At 37.0% G+C, this 17,197-nt stretch overlaps 3 protein-coding genes and 1 pseudogene across 4 annotated transcripts; 2 read left to right on the forward strand and 2 right to left on the reverse strand.

The window, feature by feature from the left end:
* The first annotated feature begins 93 nt into the window (after nt 1-93).
* On the forward strand, nt 94-2,360 carry LOC130496845 (succinate dehydrogenase [ubiquinone] iron-sulfur subunit 1, mitochondrial-like; annotated as a pseudogene).
* Nucleotides 2,361-3,018: 658 nt separating this feature from the next.
* Nucleotides 3,019-5,105, reverse strand: LOC108813757 (uncharacterized). Its single transcript, XM_018586405.2, has 5 exons — nt 4,831-5,105; nt 3,875-4,437; nt 3,717-3,791; nt 3,558-3,609; nt 3,019-3,476 (listed from the first exon to the last, which is right to left on the reverse strand). Exons 1-5 carry the CDS (start codon nt 4,900-4,902, stop codon nt 3,411-3,413), a joined length of 828 nt encoding a protein of 275 aa, XP_018441907.2. The 5' UTR covers nt 4,903-5,105; the 3' UTR covers nt 3,019-3,410.
* Nucleotides 5,106-9,204: 4,099 nt separating this feature from the next.
* LOC108811514 (uncharacterized) lies at nt 9,205-10,627 on the reverse strand. Of its 2 annotated transcripts, none has more exons than XM_018583571.2 (4): nt 10,467-10,627; nt 10,289-10,396; nt 9,587-9,651; nt 9,205-9,483 (listed from the first exon to the last, which is right to left on the reverse strand). In XM_018583571.2, exons 1-4 carry the CDS (start codon nt 10,566-10,568, stop codon nt 9,333-9,335), a joined length of 426 nt encoding a protein of 141 aa, XP_018439073.2. In that variant the 5' UTR covers nt 10,569-10,627; the 3' UTR covers nt 9,205-9,332. The 2 variants fall into 2 exon arrangements, with proteins under 2 accessions (XP_018439073.2, XP_056845705.1); XM_056989725.1 differs by having other exon boundaries at nt 9,249-9,483; nt 9,592-9,651; nt 10,467-10,626.
* A 630-nt stretch (nt 10,628-11,257) lies between these two features.
* LOC108811515 (glycosyltransferase family 92 protein RCOM_0530710) lies at nt 11,258-15,136 on the forward strand. Its single transcript, XM_018583572.2, has 8 exons — nt 11,258-11,521; nt 11,585-13,116; nt 13,463-13,704; nt 13,805-13,875; nt 13,965-14,131; nt 14,212-14,261; nt 14,344-14,418; nt 14,506-15,136. Exons 1-8 carry the CDS (start codon nt 11,392-11,394, stop codon nt 14,951-14,953), a joined length of 2,715 nt encoding a protein of 904 aa, XP_018439074.2. The 5' UTR covers nt 11,258-11,391; the 3' UTR covers nt 14,954-15,136.
* Nucleotides 15,137-17,197: the final 2,061 nt, after the last annotated feature.

Here is a 17,197-nt window from a genome sequence, read left to right on the forward strand (position 1 = left end):
AAAAGTGGTTAGTGTAAACATGAAAAGTGGTACTATGAAAATGGTATTTTTGGCAATTTCTCAAAATATAAATACTTTAAAATTAATATTCAACCATCTTCAATCTCCCGTTGAAAATGGCGTCCGGTTTAATCGGAAGATTAGTTAGAACCAAACCGTCGCGACTAACCGCCGCGGCGAGGCTGATCCCGTCGCGATGCACAGCTTCCTCCTCAACGGATAAAGCATCGAACCTGAAGACATTCCAGATCTACCGATGGAACCCCGACAACCCTAGCAAACCTCATCTCCAAGACTACCAGATCGATCTCAAGGACTGCGGCCCGATGATCCTCGACGCCCTAATCAAGATCAAGAACGAGACGGATCCCTCCCTCACCTTCCGCCGATCGTGCCGAGAAGGGATCTTGCGGCTCGTGCGCGATGAACATCGACGGGTGCAACGGCCTCGCGTGCTTGACGAAGATCGAGTCGGGAGCCGAGGAGACGACGACGACGATCACTCCCTTGCCGCATATGTTTGTGATCAAGGATCTCGTGGTGGACATGACGAATTTTTATAATCAGTATAAGAGTATAGAGCCGTGGCTGAAGAGGAAGAGTCCCGCGGGGGATGATGAGGCTGGGAAGGAGATTTTGCAGAGTAAGAAGGATAGGGCGAAGCTTGATGGGATGTATGAGTGTATTCTGTGTGCTTGTTGTAGCACGTCGTGTCCTAGTTACTGGTGGAACCCTGAGTCTTACCTTGGCCCTGCTGCTTTGCTACATGCCAATAGGTAAAAGATGGAAGATTGATAGTGTTTGCTGGCTTGTGAATAATGGATATATAGAAGTTGGCTCTTTTATGGGAATAGGTTGCAAATGGTAGGACTAGGAACCTGTTTTGGGACGATTCGTGTATACATATCTTGTTATTCAGCTGCATTGATTCGACTTGTGTAGTTCTTCGCTTCTGTTTTTGCTTCTTGGATTGGTGTTTTCCAATGTATCTAATTGTAGAAACACTATATTCTTCTGTTTCTGGTTTGGGAAGCTGTTTTAAGTCGAGCCACTAGATAAAGTCTTCATCTTTCCATGGGAAGATTAGTTGTTAGCTGCAGTGAATAATGGATATCTAGAAGTTGGCTCTTTTATGCGAATAGGTTGCAAATGGTAGGACTAGGAACCTGTTTTGAGAATCTGCATGGATGGTTTGGAAAGATTCGTGTATACATTGATTCGACTTGTGTAGTTCTTCACGTCTAGTTTGCTTCTTGGATTGGTGTTTCCGATGTATCTAATTGTAGAAACACTGTGTTCTTCTGTTTCTGGTTTGGGAAGCTGTTTTAAGTCGAGCTACTAGATAAAGTATTCATCTTTCGATGGGAAGATTAGTGTATACATATATCTTGTTGTTAGCTCTACAGTATGTTCTATATTTTGGTTTGGGAAGCTGATTTTGATCTAGTCAGTAGATTAAGTTTTTGACTTTTTCCATGTGTTTGTAACACTATTCAAGTTGGTTTTTAATGGGATTAGGTTGCATGTTGTAGGAGTAGGACTAGGTTCGGTATTTGCATGGATGGTTGGGAAGATTCGTTTGTGTATATCTTGTTGTTAGCTGCATTGGTTCGACTTGTGTGGTACTTTAGTTAGTGTTTCCAATCTATCTAATTTCAGAAACAGTTTGTTCATTGTTTTGGTTTGGGGAAGTTGATTTTGTGATCGAGTCAGTAAATAAAGTTTTGATCTTTCAATGTGTTTGTAGCACTATTCAAGTTGGAATAGGTTTCGTGTTGTAGGACTAAGAACGTGTTTTTAGAATGTGCATGGATGGTTGGGAAGATTCGTGTATGCATATTCTTGTTGTTAGCTGCATTGGTTCGACTTGTGTTATGTGGTTCTTCACTTCTGCTTTACTGTTTGAATTGGTTGTCTCCAATCTTTCTAATTGTAGGAACAGTATGTTTCAATGTCTTTTTTTGGTTGGGGAAGAAGCTCTGATGTTAATCGAGCCAGTAGATAAAGTTTTGATCTTTCCATGTGTTTTTTTAACAAAATACTTGCTTTCAATTGTGCAGGTGGATAAGCGACAGTCGTGATGAGTACACTAAGGAAAGACTTGAGGCTATAGACGACGAGTTCAAGCTTTACCGTTGCCACACAATCTTGAACTGTGCACGTGCCTGTCCAAAGGGTTTGAACCCAGGCAAACAGATCGCGCACATCAAGCAACTTCAGCGTTGAAACAGCTTTTTGAGGTATTATGAGGTCAACGTAGACATTTGAAGCTAATAATCTTCACAAAGTCTTGGATTGTCAATTCATTCTTGTATCGCTGTTGCCAAGTATTAGCACCTGAGAAAAAAAAAAACTCTTTTGCAAATCTTCCCCAAATAGATGAGCTTTGTGGTTGTATCTTGCTGAAAATCTCTATTTAAGTAATAAAAATTGAAGAAACTTAAATCTCGTACACTCTCGTGTGTTCCACCTGCATTGTCTTTTTGTAGAAAAATTCATGTACTTGTGTCTATACCTGAACTCAACGTAGATTAACATAGCTTGGCCATAGAACACATAACATCACTTATTTGGTGGTTCAACTTCAGTGGCATATGATTAACTGCATATGTATTACCGCAAGTACTGACACAGACTACTCATTTGAAGTGTATTTATTCCTCCATTAAAGGCTGGCTCTTGGCTTATATATCCTTCAAGCTAAATTCAGTTCAAGATTCATCAGACGCTTGAGATGAGATGAGGAGAAACTGAAGTTGTAACGAGGAAGAGAGAGAGAGAGAGAGAGAGAGAGAGAGAGAACGGACATAATAGCTAGCTACAAAGAAGATGGTGGGTCTCATGACAATGATGAAAGCATGAGTTTTTACAATGTGGGGGTTATGATGGAACATGTGTTTAGATGAAGAAGAGGGTTGGCGTTTGGTCTGAAAAAGAAAGAGACGATGATTCCCCATCTCACGTGTATCAGCTTTTTTCTCAGTGTAATTAGATTATTGTATTTTATATAACCAACACTTTACGTAAAGTTGATACCTTTATTATCTATCAAACAAGAGCTAAGTTCAAAGAACAAGATCCAGAACAAATCAAGAAACTGGAGTTGTTCGTCATTACATAAGTAGATATGAAACAAAAGGAAGCTACTTCCAGTTTTTTTTCTTCTATCTATGGGTACTAGAGGACTCTTTTTAAACTGGTGACAAAAAGAGCATACTCGTTGACATGTACGTAACGAAATTGTTTGTAAAACTACTAAGTAGCTTTGATCGAACGATCTGAGCTTTTTTTGAAAACCCTAAAATCGATCTCTTTATTCTTCCATTTGCCCATGGGCGTGCAGACAGACCTGTGTGGAGCGTGCCAAAGAGTTTCAACGTTATTTTTCTTTGAGATTCTTTAGGCTCTCTTTAAGATTCTCTTACAGTCTTTGGCTTGAAACAGAGACAGTTCTGTTTCTTTGTCTCCCTCTTTCCCTGTGCAACAAGCAACAGATAATATGAGAATCATCTTGATGTGACCATGTGAATTCCAATTCTAGAATTAAATCTTTTTACCTGGTTCCTGCTCTGATTCTGATCTCGAGTTTTAGAATTACCCTTGAAACAACTGGAGGCAAACACACAAAGAAACCAACCATAATCAAAAACAGAAACAAAATCAAAAACCAAGAAAGAAGGAAACACACACACACACACACACAGAGTCTGACTTACTTCAAGAAACTGAATTTCTTACGGTGAACCGGTTTCTCTTCAGTCTTCCCTGAACTCTGAGTTATCGGTCTTTCGCTGCAATTACTTTTAAAAACAATCAGTAAAAAGTAAATATTTTGCAGACAAGATTAGTGTTTACATAGAGAGAAACCACAAACCTTGTTTTCTCTGGTGAAGCAACCTCCGTCCTTGTTTCTATAGGTTTAGGAGGAGGAGGAGGAGGTATTGTTTTCTCCAAAGACAATCTAAACACCGGTCTGTTCTTGGTTAACGATCTCCTAGTTTTCTCCTCTTTCAACAACTCTTCATCTTCCTCCTTGTCATCATCACACTCACCAATCAAACCACTCTCCTTCTCTTCTTCCAATGAATCCTCTCCAGAATCAAGAACAAGGTCATCGTTGTGAATACTTTTACTTCCCATTGATTCTTCCTCTGGCAACAAGCTCAACGGAGGCTGCGTCTCCAAAGCCTGGAGCAAGACTTCAGCAGGCGTCACGGCAGGTTGCTCTTCCGTCGCAGCTTTCTTGGCTTCGGCTATTCTCTTGTAATGAGCTTCGAAGAAAGCTTTCTTCTGTGCGACGGAACCAGGACGAGAGTACTTCTCCGCTTCTTCCACATACTTCTTGTGCGAAAAAGTTGACCACTTTCCCCACTCCAGATTCTCTGTCATGAACTTCCCAAACGAGATTGATTGGCTAAGCGCATGGTTCGTATGTTCCTGCCAGAAAAAAAAAACTCAAATCCAAATCCAAATCCAAAGTTGGAAACTTTCAGTTAAAATCTAATGAAGAAACTAATCGTTTTGCTTCCTCTCTACAATCCAAAGTTGGAAACTTTCAGTTCAATCTATCTTCTACTTTCTCTCTCTAGAATGAAACTTTTCATATTTGGTTTCTTAGAGATTTGGTTTCTTAGAGACTTCATTAACAACAAACCCAGAAGCTTTCTTTGATCTATATTGATAAAGGTTGGAGCTTTCTTCGTGGGTATTCATGAAAAAGCTTATAAAAACAGAGCCCAGTTTCCGTTGGATATTTTCCAGAAAAAAAAAACAGAGCTTTTTAAAAATAGAAAGGAATTCAATAAATGGTAGAAGAGAGAAGAAACTAACCTCATGAGAATCGGTACGGGTAATAGGAGCTGCGAAGGAATACGAATGAGCTAGAACTGCAGATTCACCCATTTTTTTGCTAACACCAAACAGAACTCAGAAACAATTAAAGGTCTTTTTTTTCTCTTAATTTTCTGAGGAAAGTTTTTTTTTTTTCTTCTTCGTTGTCAATAAAACGTCTCTTGAAATTCAAAATTTGAAAGGGGAAAAAATGTTTTATCTTTCTCTCTGTATGTATGTATGTCGTTGAAAGGGAACTCAGATTTTCTCTCAAGCTGAGGTGGTGGAGAAGATCTCAAGAATATTATTCAGATCTGGGTCCCACCAACAATTTGAAGATAAAATCAAACGTAAATTAATGTTTTTAATTTTAAAATTTTAGGTTTTTTGTTATTTTTGAGGATGGGAATTAAAAAGTGGGATTTGAATTATGCAAACTTGGAAGAAATGATTTTTTTTTTGATGTGGTCGTTGAAATGAAGTGGTTGAGAATTGAAGCAAAAGGAAAATAAAATGATTTCTGGCTGACAATTTTGTTTTATTTTATTTTTCTTGTGATAAAGGAAAATGAAAAACACTGAGAAATTCCAGAAACTTGGTCTTTTTCTTGGCATCCGATTTTCGAGTTCTTTAATATTTATATATTCTTATTTATTAGTATGAAACTTTTTAGCTCTATTTCTGGAATGTTTTTATTAAATAAAATAAACAAAAAATCAAATCAAATGGATTTAGATCCAGGATTTCCTGTCTATATGTAAAACGAACGTTACTTTATGTCTATATGAATTTCTGTGATGAAAACATGTAACTAGAAAATCTTTAATTATATTTAAAATATTTTTTGCAAGAGATTATTTTCACCATGCAGTTTATTTTCTTTCTATTTTTTTCAGTTTGACAGAGAAATACAAGAGCGGTAAGATTTAAGAAAGAGTTTTTTTTTTCAGTTTCTTTTTTTTTTTTCAGAACGCCTTAAGATAGAGTTTGTCTGATTTTATGATTTTCATTGATATTATATAAATATTTCAATGATTTGGGAGTGAGCTTTATTGTGTAAAAAAAAAAAGATTTGGGAGTGAGCTTTGGTCATTTGATCCTCTATACGAATCATCTCGTAACAAAACGTATATCACTCACTGTACCACTATTTCTAAAATACCAAATACTTTACGAACCCTGCATAAAATACATTTTCACCACCATCTAGTTTCCTGTTTAATATGTTTTCACGACTTTTGTAAATTAGACTCTGTAGCAACACCCTTTGGTAAAAGTTTGGAACAATACAATAACTCAATAAGGGTATTTGTATCGTGGTTGTTTACATTTCTTGATATATGGTAGTTTTAAGATGCTTTGGACTAAGCGATTTAAAATGTTGGTTTCCAAGAAGATTTTATTTTCAACAAACTATGTATCTAATCGAGAGTCAAAGTGCTAACAGTAATTCACTAATTTGACAATGTATCGAAAAGGTAAACAAGTTGGAAAATTAAACAAAATTGTTTTTAAAACAAAAAAAAACAAGGGAAAAAATAATATTGCATTTTCAAACAGAAATATGAGTTTTATATGTTCGGGTTCAAAAATTATGTTAGCATAATGTGATAGATTATAAACTTATAAATAAGTTTTTGGTAAACTATTATTAGCTTAATTTTTGATCAAAATTTAAGTTTCGATATACTTTGCCCAAAACCATTTTAATCATATAATCTTCGTTAGATCGTTGGTGGAAACAAAATTAGATGAGGTAGGAGGTATCAACGTTGGTGTATACAACCGTTTTTGAATATTTTGTAACACCAAAAAGACAGATTTAGATTGCAAGTAATCTCTAACATGGTAGTTAGTACGATACATTACGCTTCAACCATCACAGAAAGCAACACTATTCCAGACCGGTTGTATAAAGCTGCTTTGTTTTGCATTCGTTTTTAACGTTTAGCGATTAAAGATCAATTTTTTCAGTTATTAGTTTAACGATATGTTTCAATGATATCTACACATTTCAGTGGCTATTAAATAAAATATTTATGTCTTAATCTATGGATAATCAATAATTGTTCAAAAAGCTAAAGAATTATTTGTTGGGGGTACACTAAAAAGAGTAATCAAGAGCAGAAGTCGCGAGGAAGCCCACATTATGTTATCATATCCCCTTGTATATTTAAAAGAAAACTTTTGGAAATCTAAATCATTTTTAAAACAACATATAGTTATATATTAAAACAGAAGTCATGACTTTTTTCATGTATGATTTTTTTAAAATTGGACCATCACTTAAAATTTTTATTAAATATATTCAACTAAGACTAATAATAATATATAAAATCTTTAAAATAATTTAATCATAATATCTTTTGATATTTTTCATTTTAAATATAAATATATTTATTTAAAATTTTTAACAAATCTGTTTAAAAAGAGTTTTACAAGATCTTCATTTTCGAAATTATATTTAAATTTCTTTATTAATTTCGAAATTAGTTTGAAATATTATTATACATTAATAAATTTAGTTATCGTTTATAAAATGAAACATAAAAATTATATTATATTTTATCCATAATCATAATCAATCATATTAAAATAAATTATTATATTCAGCTAATATAATAACATTTTATTAAATTGATAAATTTATATATTTAATATATTTTATTTTGTATATATATAATATTTATGTTCAAAAATAAAATCTAATATGTTGGTAAGATGAGTTCACATTAACAAACTATAAATATATGTATAAAAATTAATATGAATTTCATTCAAGTTAATAATATAAAATCATTGTAAATATTTTAATCATGATATCTTTTTTTAAAAAAATATGATGACAGAATGACTTAAAATTGCAACTATATAATACAAATATAAAACGAAAATAAAATAATATATTATTTAAAAAATAAGCATAAAAATATTTGTAAAAAAAATTCATTTTTGAATGGCGGATCATAATTTACGTAAATTAAATACAATTTTTTTTAAAATATGTTTTCTCATGAATAATTTGTTAAACTAAATGCATATACAATAAGATAAATATATAATAAAAAGTGACAAATACATACGGTTTTCAAAAATTGATTAACTATAACATGTAAATTATGAAATCATTGTATTTGAAATAATTATATAAACATTTAAATATATGATTAATGTTAAAAATATTTACCATTTATATTCTAAAACAAATATTTATATTTATAAAAATGAAAACAAAACCCGCGCGGTTGCACGGATCAAGATCTAGTTCATATCTATATTATTAAAATAGAAATACACTTTGGAAATGCCCCTAAATTTTTAAAAATATTTACATTAGAATGCCACTGAAGTAATAAATTAATTTTCATTAATTATAGTTGTCTTTCTGATTTATAAATATATTTTCCTTAATTATAACTTAAAATATGGGTTGACAAAATTTTTTTATTAATGCAAATTAGGGCTGGGCGTTTGGGTACCCATTCGGATTTCAGTTTAGTCCATTCGGGTTTCGGGTTTTCGGGGTCAAAGATTTCAGCCCCATTCGGATATTTCTAAATTTTGGTTCGGGTTCGGTTCGGATCTTTGCGGGTTCGGTTCGGGTTCGGATAACCCATTTAAAATGTTTTTAAATTTTCAAAATTTATTATATACTTTAAATTTTTAAAATCTATAAGAAAGATAATATATTACATATAAATTTTCATAACATATATGTCAAAATATCTTAATTTAACATATAAATTGGCTTTCTTTGAATATTTGAATAAATAATCAATAGATATTTAATTTTTTTTTGGTATTTTCAGTATACTTTAGCTATTTTAAACATTTACTTTTGACTATTTTCATATATTTTTCGAGTATTTTGGAAAACTTAAAAGTATCTTATATATTTTAATATTTTTAATATTTTTAATATACATTATATATAAAAATAGTGTATATATTTAAGTATATAAATTTATTTCGGATACATTCGGGTACCCAAAATACTTCGGTTCGGATCGGGTTCGGTTTCGGTTCTTTAAATACCGAAATTTTGAACCCGTTCAGATATTTAATCAATTTCGGTTCGGGTTCGGTGCTACTTTTTCGGATCGGGTTCGGTTCGGTTTTTCGGGTTCGGATTTTTTGTCCAGCCCTAATGCAAAACATATAAATGTAGGAAACGTCTGATAGATCAAAATATATTACATAGCGCTTGATGTACACTGTTAATATATATAATTGTTGAGAACATTTTGATATGAAAATGATTTTTGTAAGGAGGCTTGAAGGTTAAAAAGATCATTATTTATTTTTATACTTTCAGTGTGTGTGACGTCTTGCAGAATATTCGTGGTTTTACAATCACGTCTAGTGAGAGTGATCTGAGCCCAAATGAATATATAATGTATACGGCCTGCACTCTGAAAGAAGCCAACAAGATTCCATGTTTCTGCACAAAGATTCTAACAAACACTTTGAACCAAAAAGTTAGAAAAACACATTGACCAGAATCATATCCTTCTGGGGGGAGGTTCACGGCTGAGATGATGCTTTTGAAGAATCTTGATATAGCTTCTCATGAGACCAAACTTATTGCTCCCAAGCTCGTAGAAATAATCCCACGGATATATTCCGGTTCTATGCAAGTCATCAAACACTAACCTGAATCAAAATCAAAATAACAAGTTCTAAGCAAAATTAAAACAAAAGCTCTCGCATCTCTGATGGCTAATTTATAATGTGACCTTGAGGGATTTGTAAGTACCTTACCCCATAGTTTCCCACTGGTTCTGCAGACATGATTCCTACATACCTCCTTCCAGATATCACCTAATTGAAAGAAAAAAAACAAAACAAAGTGGTTTAGGCCAGAGACAAATCAGCAAAGTTCGATGTCATGGTCTTGAGAGTAGAGTAGAGCTTAAAGAATGCAATTAATGGACTAGTATAAGGCAAATGAACAACATCAAGACCCATTGATTAGATACTTAAAGATTGCACTTTCAATTTAAAACCCGTCCCATAAGAAGTGAAAACTAGTAGCCATAAGGCCCATAAGGCAAATGAACAACATCAACAGCACAGCATATTGGTTAGCCGTTGCCTCATCTACATAAACTAAAACTCTATCTTAAGTTTCAAGTATAGAATGTTGTGACGAGAACAACGAACTAACAGACACTAATTTCACCTATGGTTATGCAAAAGCCAAACCAACTAGACTTGATTTTTTTTAACCAACAACCCATCTAAAACAAAAGTATAAGTTAGGACATGGGAGTAAAAGAACAAGTCGCTAGTGGCTATAATCTTTAGCTGGTCCAAGAAACATTTAAGACAAAACAAACAAAAACCAGCATCCAATGCTAGTGTTAGCCCTCAAAAGGAAGCTGTCACATTATTGCAATAAGCATGCCTAGAAGATAAACCTAAGACAAGGTAATCAAAGTCTAATAAAAGTATTCACCTTTTCGCCACCGATTGATCTGACTTTTCCATCAGCAGCTGGACTATGCACTCTCAGAAACTCAGATGAGAAACTGAACTTGCTCCCATCTCCATACTCTACCTCAACCTTCCAAAACGATTATTCGTTCAAATCAGATTTGAACTTTAAGAATTTGAAAACACAAACGAAAGCTTACGTTTTTGGGAGATACAATAGAGAATCCTGAGAGTTTTGGAACAGCTAAATCACCTCCCTTGCCATGGATTCTCCGGCTAATCACTCTCGTGATCGCCAACATTTTCTTAGGGAGACGACGATTGTCGCTCAAATCATCTCACTCCCTAATAGGCCCAGTTACAGGCCGTTTGGGCTGAATTGTATTAATTTTTGATAACGAATAAACGATACGACGACGTGGAATGGAGCTAAAGTGCCGGTTGGGTCCCACCTTACTCCACAAAACTTTAGTCAAAGATAAAGGTAGAGAGTAGAGTACTACCTAAAACAAGATCACGCCTCACTCGGAAAATCAAAGCAAAACAAAAATATATATTCCGAAATGGTTAAAGACTTAAAGTTATAAAAGCTGTAAAGATATCATGACTTAGAAAATATAAATACGCAAGGTATTATTCGCGAAGCTGGGAACATATTTTTTTCCAAAGTTAGTGATACGAAAAATATATTTATTAATTATTAATCATGTAATTTCCTCTATTAAGAGAAAAGAGAAGTCATAAGGATAAAATCTGAAACTCAACGTAAAAAAAGTGAAGTAAAACTAATAAAACCGTGGGTGAAAGTGAAAGTAAATTAATAAGAGACCAGTAGTTTTAGAGAGTTTCTCGTTCCCCCAAGTTCGTACCTTTCATTGATATTCTTCAGGTAAACTTTTTTTCTTTTTTTACCTTTTTCTTATTTTTAATTAAAAGAAAATAAAAGAAATAATTTACGAAATTCTATTCTTCTGCTAACCATCATCGACCTATATTCTCGTGTGCCTGACGAGAAGAAGCAACCTTACTTACTTACTTTTTTCTGTTATCGGAAAAAAACATAGAACAGAGTTTCTTCCCTCACACATCGAACGGCCAGCGCCGGCGATATCGGCGGCGTAGGAGATGAAAAATCGTAGGAAGCTCGGTGGTTTTAGCGGAAGCGACGTCGTTCTCTCGTGGAAGACGTTTTTCTGGTTCGTCGTCCTGTTCGTCTTCTCCTTCGTTCTCTTCTCCACCATGTTCGTCTTTAAAGGTATATTTATGAATGATCAGTTTTTTTTCTTATTTATCAGAAAATTAAATTTAAATTTAACAGGGAAGTTCCGTCCTGTTGTACGTTCGTCGACGATGAGCTTCTCAACGGCCAGGGCGGTTCTCCGCGAGTCCGTAACGCTATCTCCCGCGGTTTCGATTCGCGAAGCGGTGAAACTACCTGAGCAGACACTGGTTTACCTAAAATACCCTCGGTCTCTTCGGTTATACTCCAAAGACGATCTGGTTTGCGTTTTCTCCGACGCGTCGAAGCAACGGAAGGAGTATCCGACGGCGGTGGACAGCGACAGATTTAACGGTCAGATCGTACGGTGCCCTGAGACGCCACGTGGATACAATGTATCGCTTGCGGTGTCGAGATGGACGGCGGACGATCGCATTCCCGCTGGGCCCACTCACCGATGGGATTGGCTGGTTTACGACGCCGTGATCGATCTCGATAACTCAACGGTGGTTTTCGTCAAGGGTTTAAATCTACGGCCCGGGAGAGTCGCTGACGTGTCGAGATACGAGTGCGTGTACGGCTGGGATTTCGCGAGACGTAATCGGTTGATAAGATCAGACGTGATCTCTGCGGCGCAGGAGATTATACGGTGCAGAACTCCGTTAACCGTGTTGGATGGGCCTAAATCAGCCCATGGGCCTGTTAAAGTCTCGGTTAGAATTAAAGGAGGAACCGGAATGCTCCCATCGATCGCTCGACCGGGTCGGATCGTTAACCCTCCGCGACGGAAACCGTTTGAAATGTGCGTTTGTACCATGACGCGAAACGCAGCCGCGGTTTTAAGAGAGTGGGTGATGTACCACGCCGGGATCGGCGTTCAACGGTGGTTCATCTACGACAACAACAGCGACGACGATATAATCGAAGAGATCAGGGATCTCGAAAGGCTTGGTTACAACATCACGAGACATTTCTGGCCGTGGATCAAGACTCAGGAAGCCGGATTCTCAAATTGCGCGATCCGAGCAAGGAGCGATTGCAATTGGATCGCGTTCATCGACGTCGACGAGTTCTTCTACATCCCTTCCGGTCAATCATTAACCAGCATCATCAGAAACCACACCGTCTCCAATACCATCGGTGAAATTCGAACTCCTTGCCACAGTTTTGGACCGTCCGGTCTGCGTAACCGGCCTCGCGGTGGAGTCACGGAGGGATACACTTGCCGTGTGATTTTACCGGAGAGACACAAGAGCATACTCAGGCCGGAGGCGATGAACGCGACGCTGATCAACGTGGTGCATCATTTTCACCTGAAGGATGAGTTCACGTTTGCTGACGTGGACAAGGATGTTATGGTAATTAACCACTATAAATATCAGGTTTGGGATGTTTTTAAAGAAAAGTTTTACAGAAGAGTCGCGACTTACGTGGCGGATTGGCAAAACGACGAGAATGTCGGGTCGAGAGATCGGGCGCCCGGTTTAGGAACCCGACCGATTGAACCACCTGATTGGGCCGAGAGATTCTGTGAGGTTAATGATACTGGACTTAGAGATCAGGTATGGGAGAGGTTCAAAGACGATAAAACACACCGTTTGATATGGGAAAGTGAGGAAGATGAAGATAGAGTTAAAAAGGCCTCATTGGCCCATACTAGGATAGCTCGACATAACAAGAGCTGAATAAAACTCATTAGTCATAATAATTTTTGAATTTTCTTTTCACGGAATACATAATTTTCTCTTGTAGTTTGGGTTGAGTAGTGAAGTAAAAGTAAGGCAGTTTTCAAAATAAAAAGAAGGAAATCAAGTGTGTATCTTAGAGTTGAATAGGCCCATAGGCCCCATAGGCCCAATAGAGATCAAGACTTTTAAAAAGAAATCCGACCGTTGTGGACTAGAGAACTATTATCTTCCTTCCTCTCTCTCTCTCTGGAGCGTTCTCGGAAGAATCAACAGGAAACACGAACCCTAGATCTCGGCAATGGTGAGTGAAACACCATCCAAAGCCACTAATCGCTCCAGAGATGGATCGAGCGCAGACATTTTCATCAGCCCGAGATTCAAATCCGCGGCGGCTCTGGCGGGGTGGGACGAAGAGGATCTGATAATCGCTAGCTTCGTGGTGGAAGATACCCCTGAAAGAAGTTCATCTAAGCGAAGGAGACGATCCAGTTTGCTCTCTAAAACAAGCCCGCCTTCTTCAGGTTCAAGAAGGTAACCACTTTTCTTTTAGGGTTCTTCAGATTGGGGGGTAAATCAATACATCCTCTGTTTTTTTTTCCTGAAAGTTTCGATTTTTTATTTTGGGTTACAGGAGGCAGAGGATTAAGCAGAGTTCTAATTCCTTACCTGTTATTGATCTCGATGAAGTAATTCGACGTGAAGGTACTTGCCATTACTGATCTTGTGCTGGAAACACATTAGGATCCATGAAATTAGAGATAAAGATTGATTTTTTCTGCTCTGTTTTTCAGAGGAAAAATCTGCAGAGAAGAAGAACAGAAAGAACAAGGAGACGAAAACAGAAACAAAGGAAGAGAAGAGAGCAGAGAAGGATGAGAAGATGCTGTCAGAGCAGAAGAACTCAACTTCTGTTGTGCTTCCTTGCATTGATAAGCTTCGTGACGAGTTGTCTTGCGCAGTATGAATCTAAACCTTGAAGACTTTTTTTTTCCTTGATTAAGGTTCTTAAACTTGCAATTTTGCTTCTTGGTTCTGCAGATTTGTCTTGAGATTTGCTATGAACCAAGTACTACAACTTGTGGACACAGGTAGATCTTACTACACAACAACACAGAAATGTCTTTGTATGGTGAATTTGGTATTGACTTGTTCAATTTTGTGTCTGTGTAGCTTCTGCAAGAAGTGTTTACGGTCTGCAGCAGATAAGTGTGGAAGGAAATGCCCTAAGTGCAGGCAACTAATAGGGTAAAACAGAATTAAAACTCTATGAGTTTTCAGATCGAAAGATTCGAACTTTATTTAACAATGTTATATATTATTAAATCTATGCAGAAATGGAAAGTATTGCACGGTTAATACGGTTCTTTGGAACACAATCCAGCTTCTGTTCCCTAAAGAAGTGGAAGCACAGAGAGCTGCTGCTTCTGCTAACTTCCTAAGCAAGGAAACGCCGAGCCCTAGAGACCCTAATCAGAGGCTAAGAAGCAGGAACAGAGAAACGGCATATCAAGCTAGGTTGCAGAGAGAGGATCTTTCTAGATTACTTGTATCCGAAGAGAGAAGCGAGAGAAGGAGGAGAGGCGTGAGGTTGGATCAAGATGGCGATAGAGCGTTTGCGTTGCGGTTACAGCGGCAGGAATTCGCGTCTGCGTTTGGCGTTACTGCAGCTGCCGCAACTTCCTCTTCTTCTTCTTCTTCTTCTTCGTCAAGGGATGTTTCTCTGTCGAGAGCAAGAGCTAACCTTCGAGCTATGGCGTCAAGAGCTGCTCGCAGGCAATGATAGATGATGATGATGATGATCATTTCATCAATGACATCATAAAAAAAATACATTGTATTCCTTTACGTTTTCTTGCAACAAACACATTGTAAAACTTCATTGTTGTCTCTTTACGTTTTCTTGAAATGTATCTTTCTTTGACAATGTTTTGACATCTTAAGAATCATAATATATGTTCTGCAATGTGTCCACACAGAGATACATGGGTTCACTACGGATCTATTGGCTCTATGGACTAATCTTTCTATATAATTGAGCTAGTGTGTCCTGTCTCATAGGATCATATGAAGCTTGGAACCAAGTGGTTGACAGTTTTGCTGAACATGCATTGTATTTTCATCGATATTTGATGTTTGTAGTCTTGTAGAGGAGGCTGTTGTAAGCCATCAGAGTCATTAGTCTGTGTTAAACTATATAATCTAATCTCTCTTTAATACATTTACATAAGTTAGTTATTAGTCGGTTATTACACAAAGAGTTGTAACTCTTCATGAAGAGGTGTGTCTCTTCTTAGTATTGATTCGATCTCTATATAAAAATCAATCATTTGTTGTAAACAAAATCACAGAATCTTAATAAAGACAAAGTATTTCCACACAAGTATACAAAATTTGTAACTTGTTGAATAAGCCTAAAGCGTCTATCTTATTTCTTATTCCGAACTCGTAGGCAACACACTGCGATATTTGTGTAACACAAGCGGTTGGTAAAAGTCTAACATGGTATCAGAGCTTTACGTTTGAGAGGACGAAGAAGAAAGCACTATTGAGAGAAACACTTTGCGTGGAGAATAGAGGATTTTTGCATACGATTTATCAAGAAGGATGACGATGCAAAATCACAATCAAGTTATACCCATATTCGATGGGGAGAAGTATAACTTCTGGAGCATTAAGATGACAACCATTCTCAAGACCAGGAAGTTATGGTCTGTGGTTGAAGAAGGCGTGGCAGTGCCACCAGCACAAGTGAATGATACCCTTGAGACAACGAGGGAGAGATCGCTTAGAGAAGAAGCGATGGCGAATGATACGATGGCTTTGCAAATTTTGCAAACTACCGTATCAGATGAGATCTTCTCACGGATTGCAGCAGCATCAACATCCAAAGAGGCGTGGGATGCATTGAAGGCAGAGTATGAAGGCTCTCCTCAGGTTCGTTTGATTCGGCTTCAAACGTTGCGAAGGGAGTATGAGAATCTGAAGATGAACGAGGATGAAGAAGTTAAGACCTTCACAGATAAGTTGGTTGCTTTGGCAAATCAATTAACTTATCATGGAGAGCAGAAGACCGATGTTCAACTCATACAAAAGATACTCATCTCTCTCCCAGCCAAGTTCGATAGCATAGTCAGTGTATTGGAGCAAACAAGCGATTTGACTTCAACAAGGATGACAGAGTTGATCGGGATCTTGAAGGCTCATGAAGCAAGGCTGGCTGTAAGAGAAGAAAGCACAAGTGAAGGAGCATTCGATGCTCGTGCTAAACAGAAAAATTCGGGTGTCACACACGATAACTCAAAGCGCCGTGGAGGCAAGAAGTGGTGCGGTTTCTGCAAGAAGAACAACCACAATGAGAGTGAGTGTCTGAAGAAACAGAAGAAGGATGATCCAGAGAAGGATCACAAGAGTAACAAGAAGTGTTACAACTGTGGTAAGTTAGGCCATTTTGCAAATCAGTGCTACTCAAAGAAAAAGGAGAAAGCACATCTAAGTCTTGAAGAAGAAGACTTGAATGAAGACCACACGTTGTTCAGTGCGAGTGAAGCAGCAACAACAGTGATGGAAGATGTCTGGATAGTTGACAGTGGAGCAACTAATCATATGACAAAGGAGGAGAATTATTTCTCAAAACTTGACAGGACTATCAAGGTTCCAATACAAATTGGAAATGAAAGCATGGTCATGACAGCCGGTAAAGGAGATATCACTGTCATAACCCAAGGTGGCAAGAGGACCATCAGAAATGTGTTCTTGGTTCCTGGTATGGCGAAAAATTTGTTGAGTGTTCCACAAATTATTTCAAGCGGATACCGGGTGAACTTCCAAGAGAAGAGATGCATCATAGATGATGCAAAAGGCAGGAGGATAATGGATATCCCAATGACTCACAAAAGCTACAAGATCAGGATGAGATCGGCTCAAGAAGAAGGAGCCATGAGCGCAAGTGAGCAAGCCAAGATGGAGACATGGCACAAGAGACTTGGTCATGTAGGCGACAAAAGGTTGCAACAAATGCTAGACA

This window comes from Raphanus sativus, chromosome 6 (genome assembly GCF_000801105.2).
Source record: "Raphanus sativus cultivar WK10039 chromosome 6, ASM80110v3, whole genome shotgun sequence".
In the NCBI taxonomy this organism is placed as follows: Eukaryota; Viridiplantae; Streptophyta; class Magnoliopsida; order Brassicales; family Brassicaceae; genus Raphanus; species Raphanus sativus.

What these genes read in the sequence shown, in the direction of transcription:
- LOC108813757 (XM_018586405.2), bottom strand. Translation starts at nt 4,902, where the DNA reads ATGGGTGAATCTGCAGTTCTAGCTCATTCGTATTCCTTCGCAGCTCCT. An exon ending in CCCGTACCGATTCTCATGAG is followed by an intron (nt 4,438 to 4,830) that starts GTTAGTTTCTTC and finishes TTTTTCTGGCAG; the next exon opens with GAACATACGAACCATGCGCT. An exon ending in AAGAAATTCAGTTTCTTGAA is followed by an intron (nt 3,610 to 3,716) that starts GTAAGTCAGACT and finishes GTTTGCCTCCAG; the next exon opens with TTGTTTCAAGGGTAATTCTA.
- LOC108811515 (XM_018583572.2), top strand. Translation starts at nt 11,392, where the DNA reads ATGAAAAATCGTAGGAAGCTCGGTGGTTTTAGCGGAAGCGACGTCGTT. An exon ending in CCTTCTTCAGGTTCAAGAAG is followed by an intron (nt 13,705 to 13,804) that starts GTAACCACTTTT and finishes TTTGGGTTACAG; the next exon opens with GAGGCAGAGGATTAAGCAGA. An exon ending in ACTACAACTTGTGGACACAG is followed by an intron (nt 14,262 to 14,343) that starts GTAGATCTTACT and finishes GTGTCTGTGTAG; the next exon opens with CTTCTGCAAGAAGTGTTTAC.
- LOC108811514 (XM_018583571.2), bottom strand. Translation starts at nt 10,568, where the DNA reads ATGTTGGCGATCACGAGAGTGATTAGCCGGAGAATCCATGGCAAGGGA. An exon ending in CTATTGTATCTCCCAAAAAC is followed by an intron (nt 10,397 to 10,466) that starts GTAAGCTTTCGT and finishes TCGTTTTGGAAG; the next exon opens with GTTGAGGTAGAGTATGGAGA. An exon ending in GTGGGAAACTATGGGGTAAG is followed by an intron (nt 9,484 to 9,586) that starts GTACTTACAAAT and finishes ATTTTGATTCAG; the next exon opens with GTTAGTGTTTGATGACTTGC.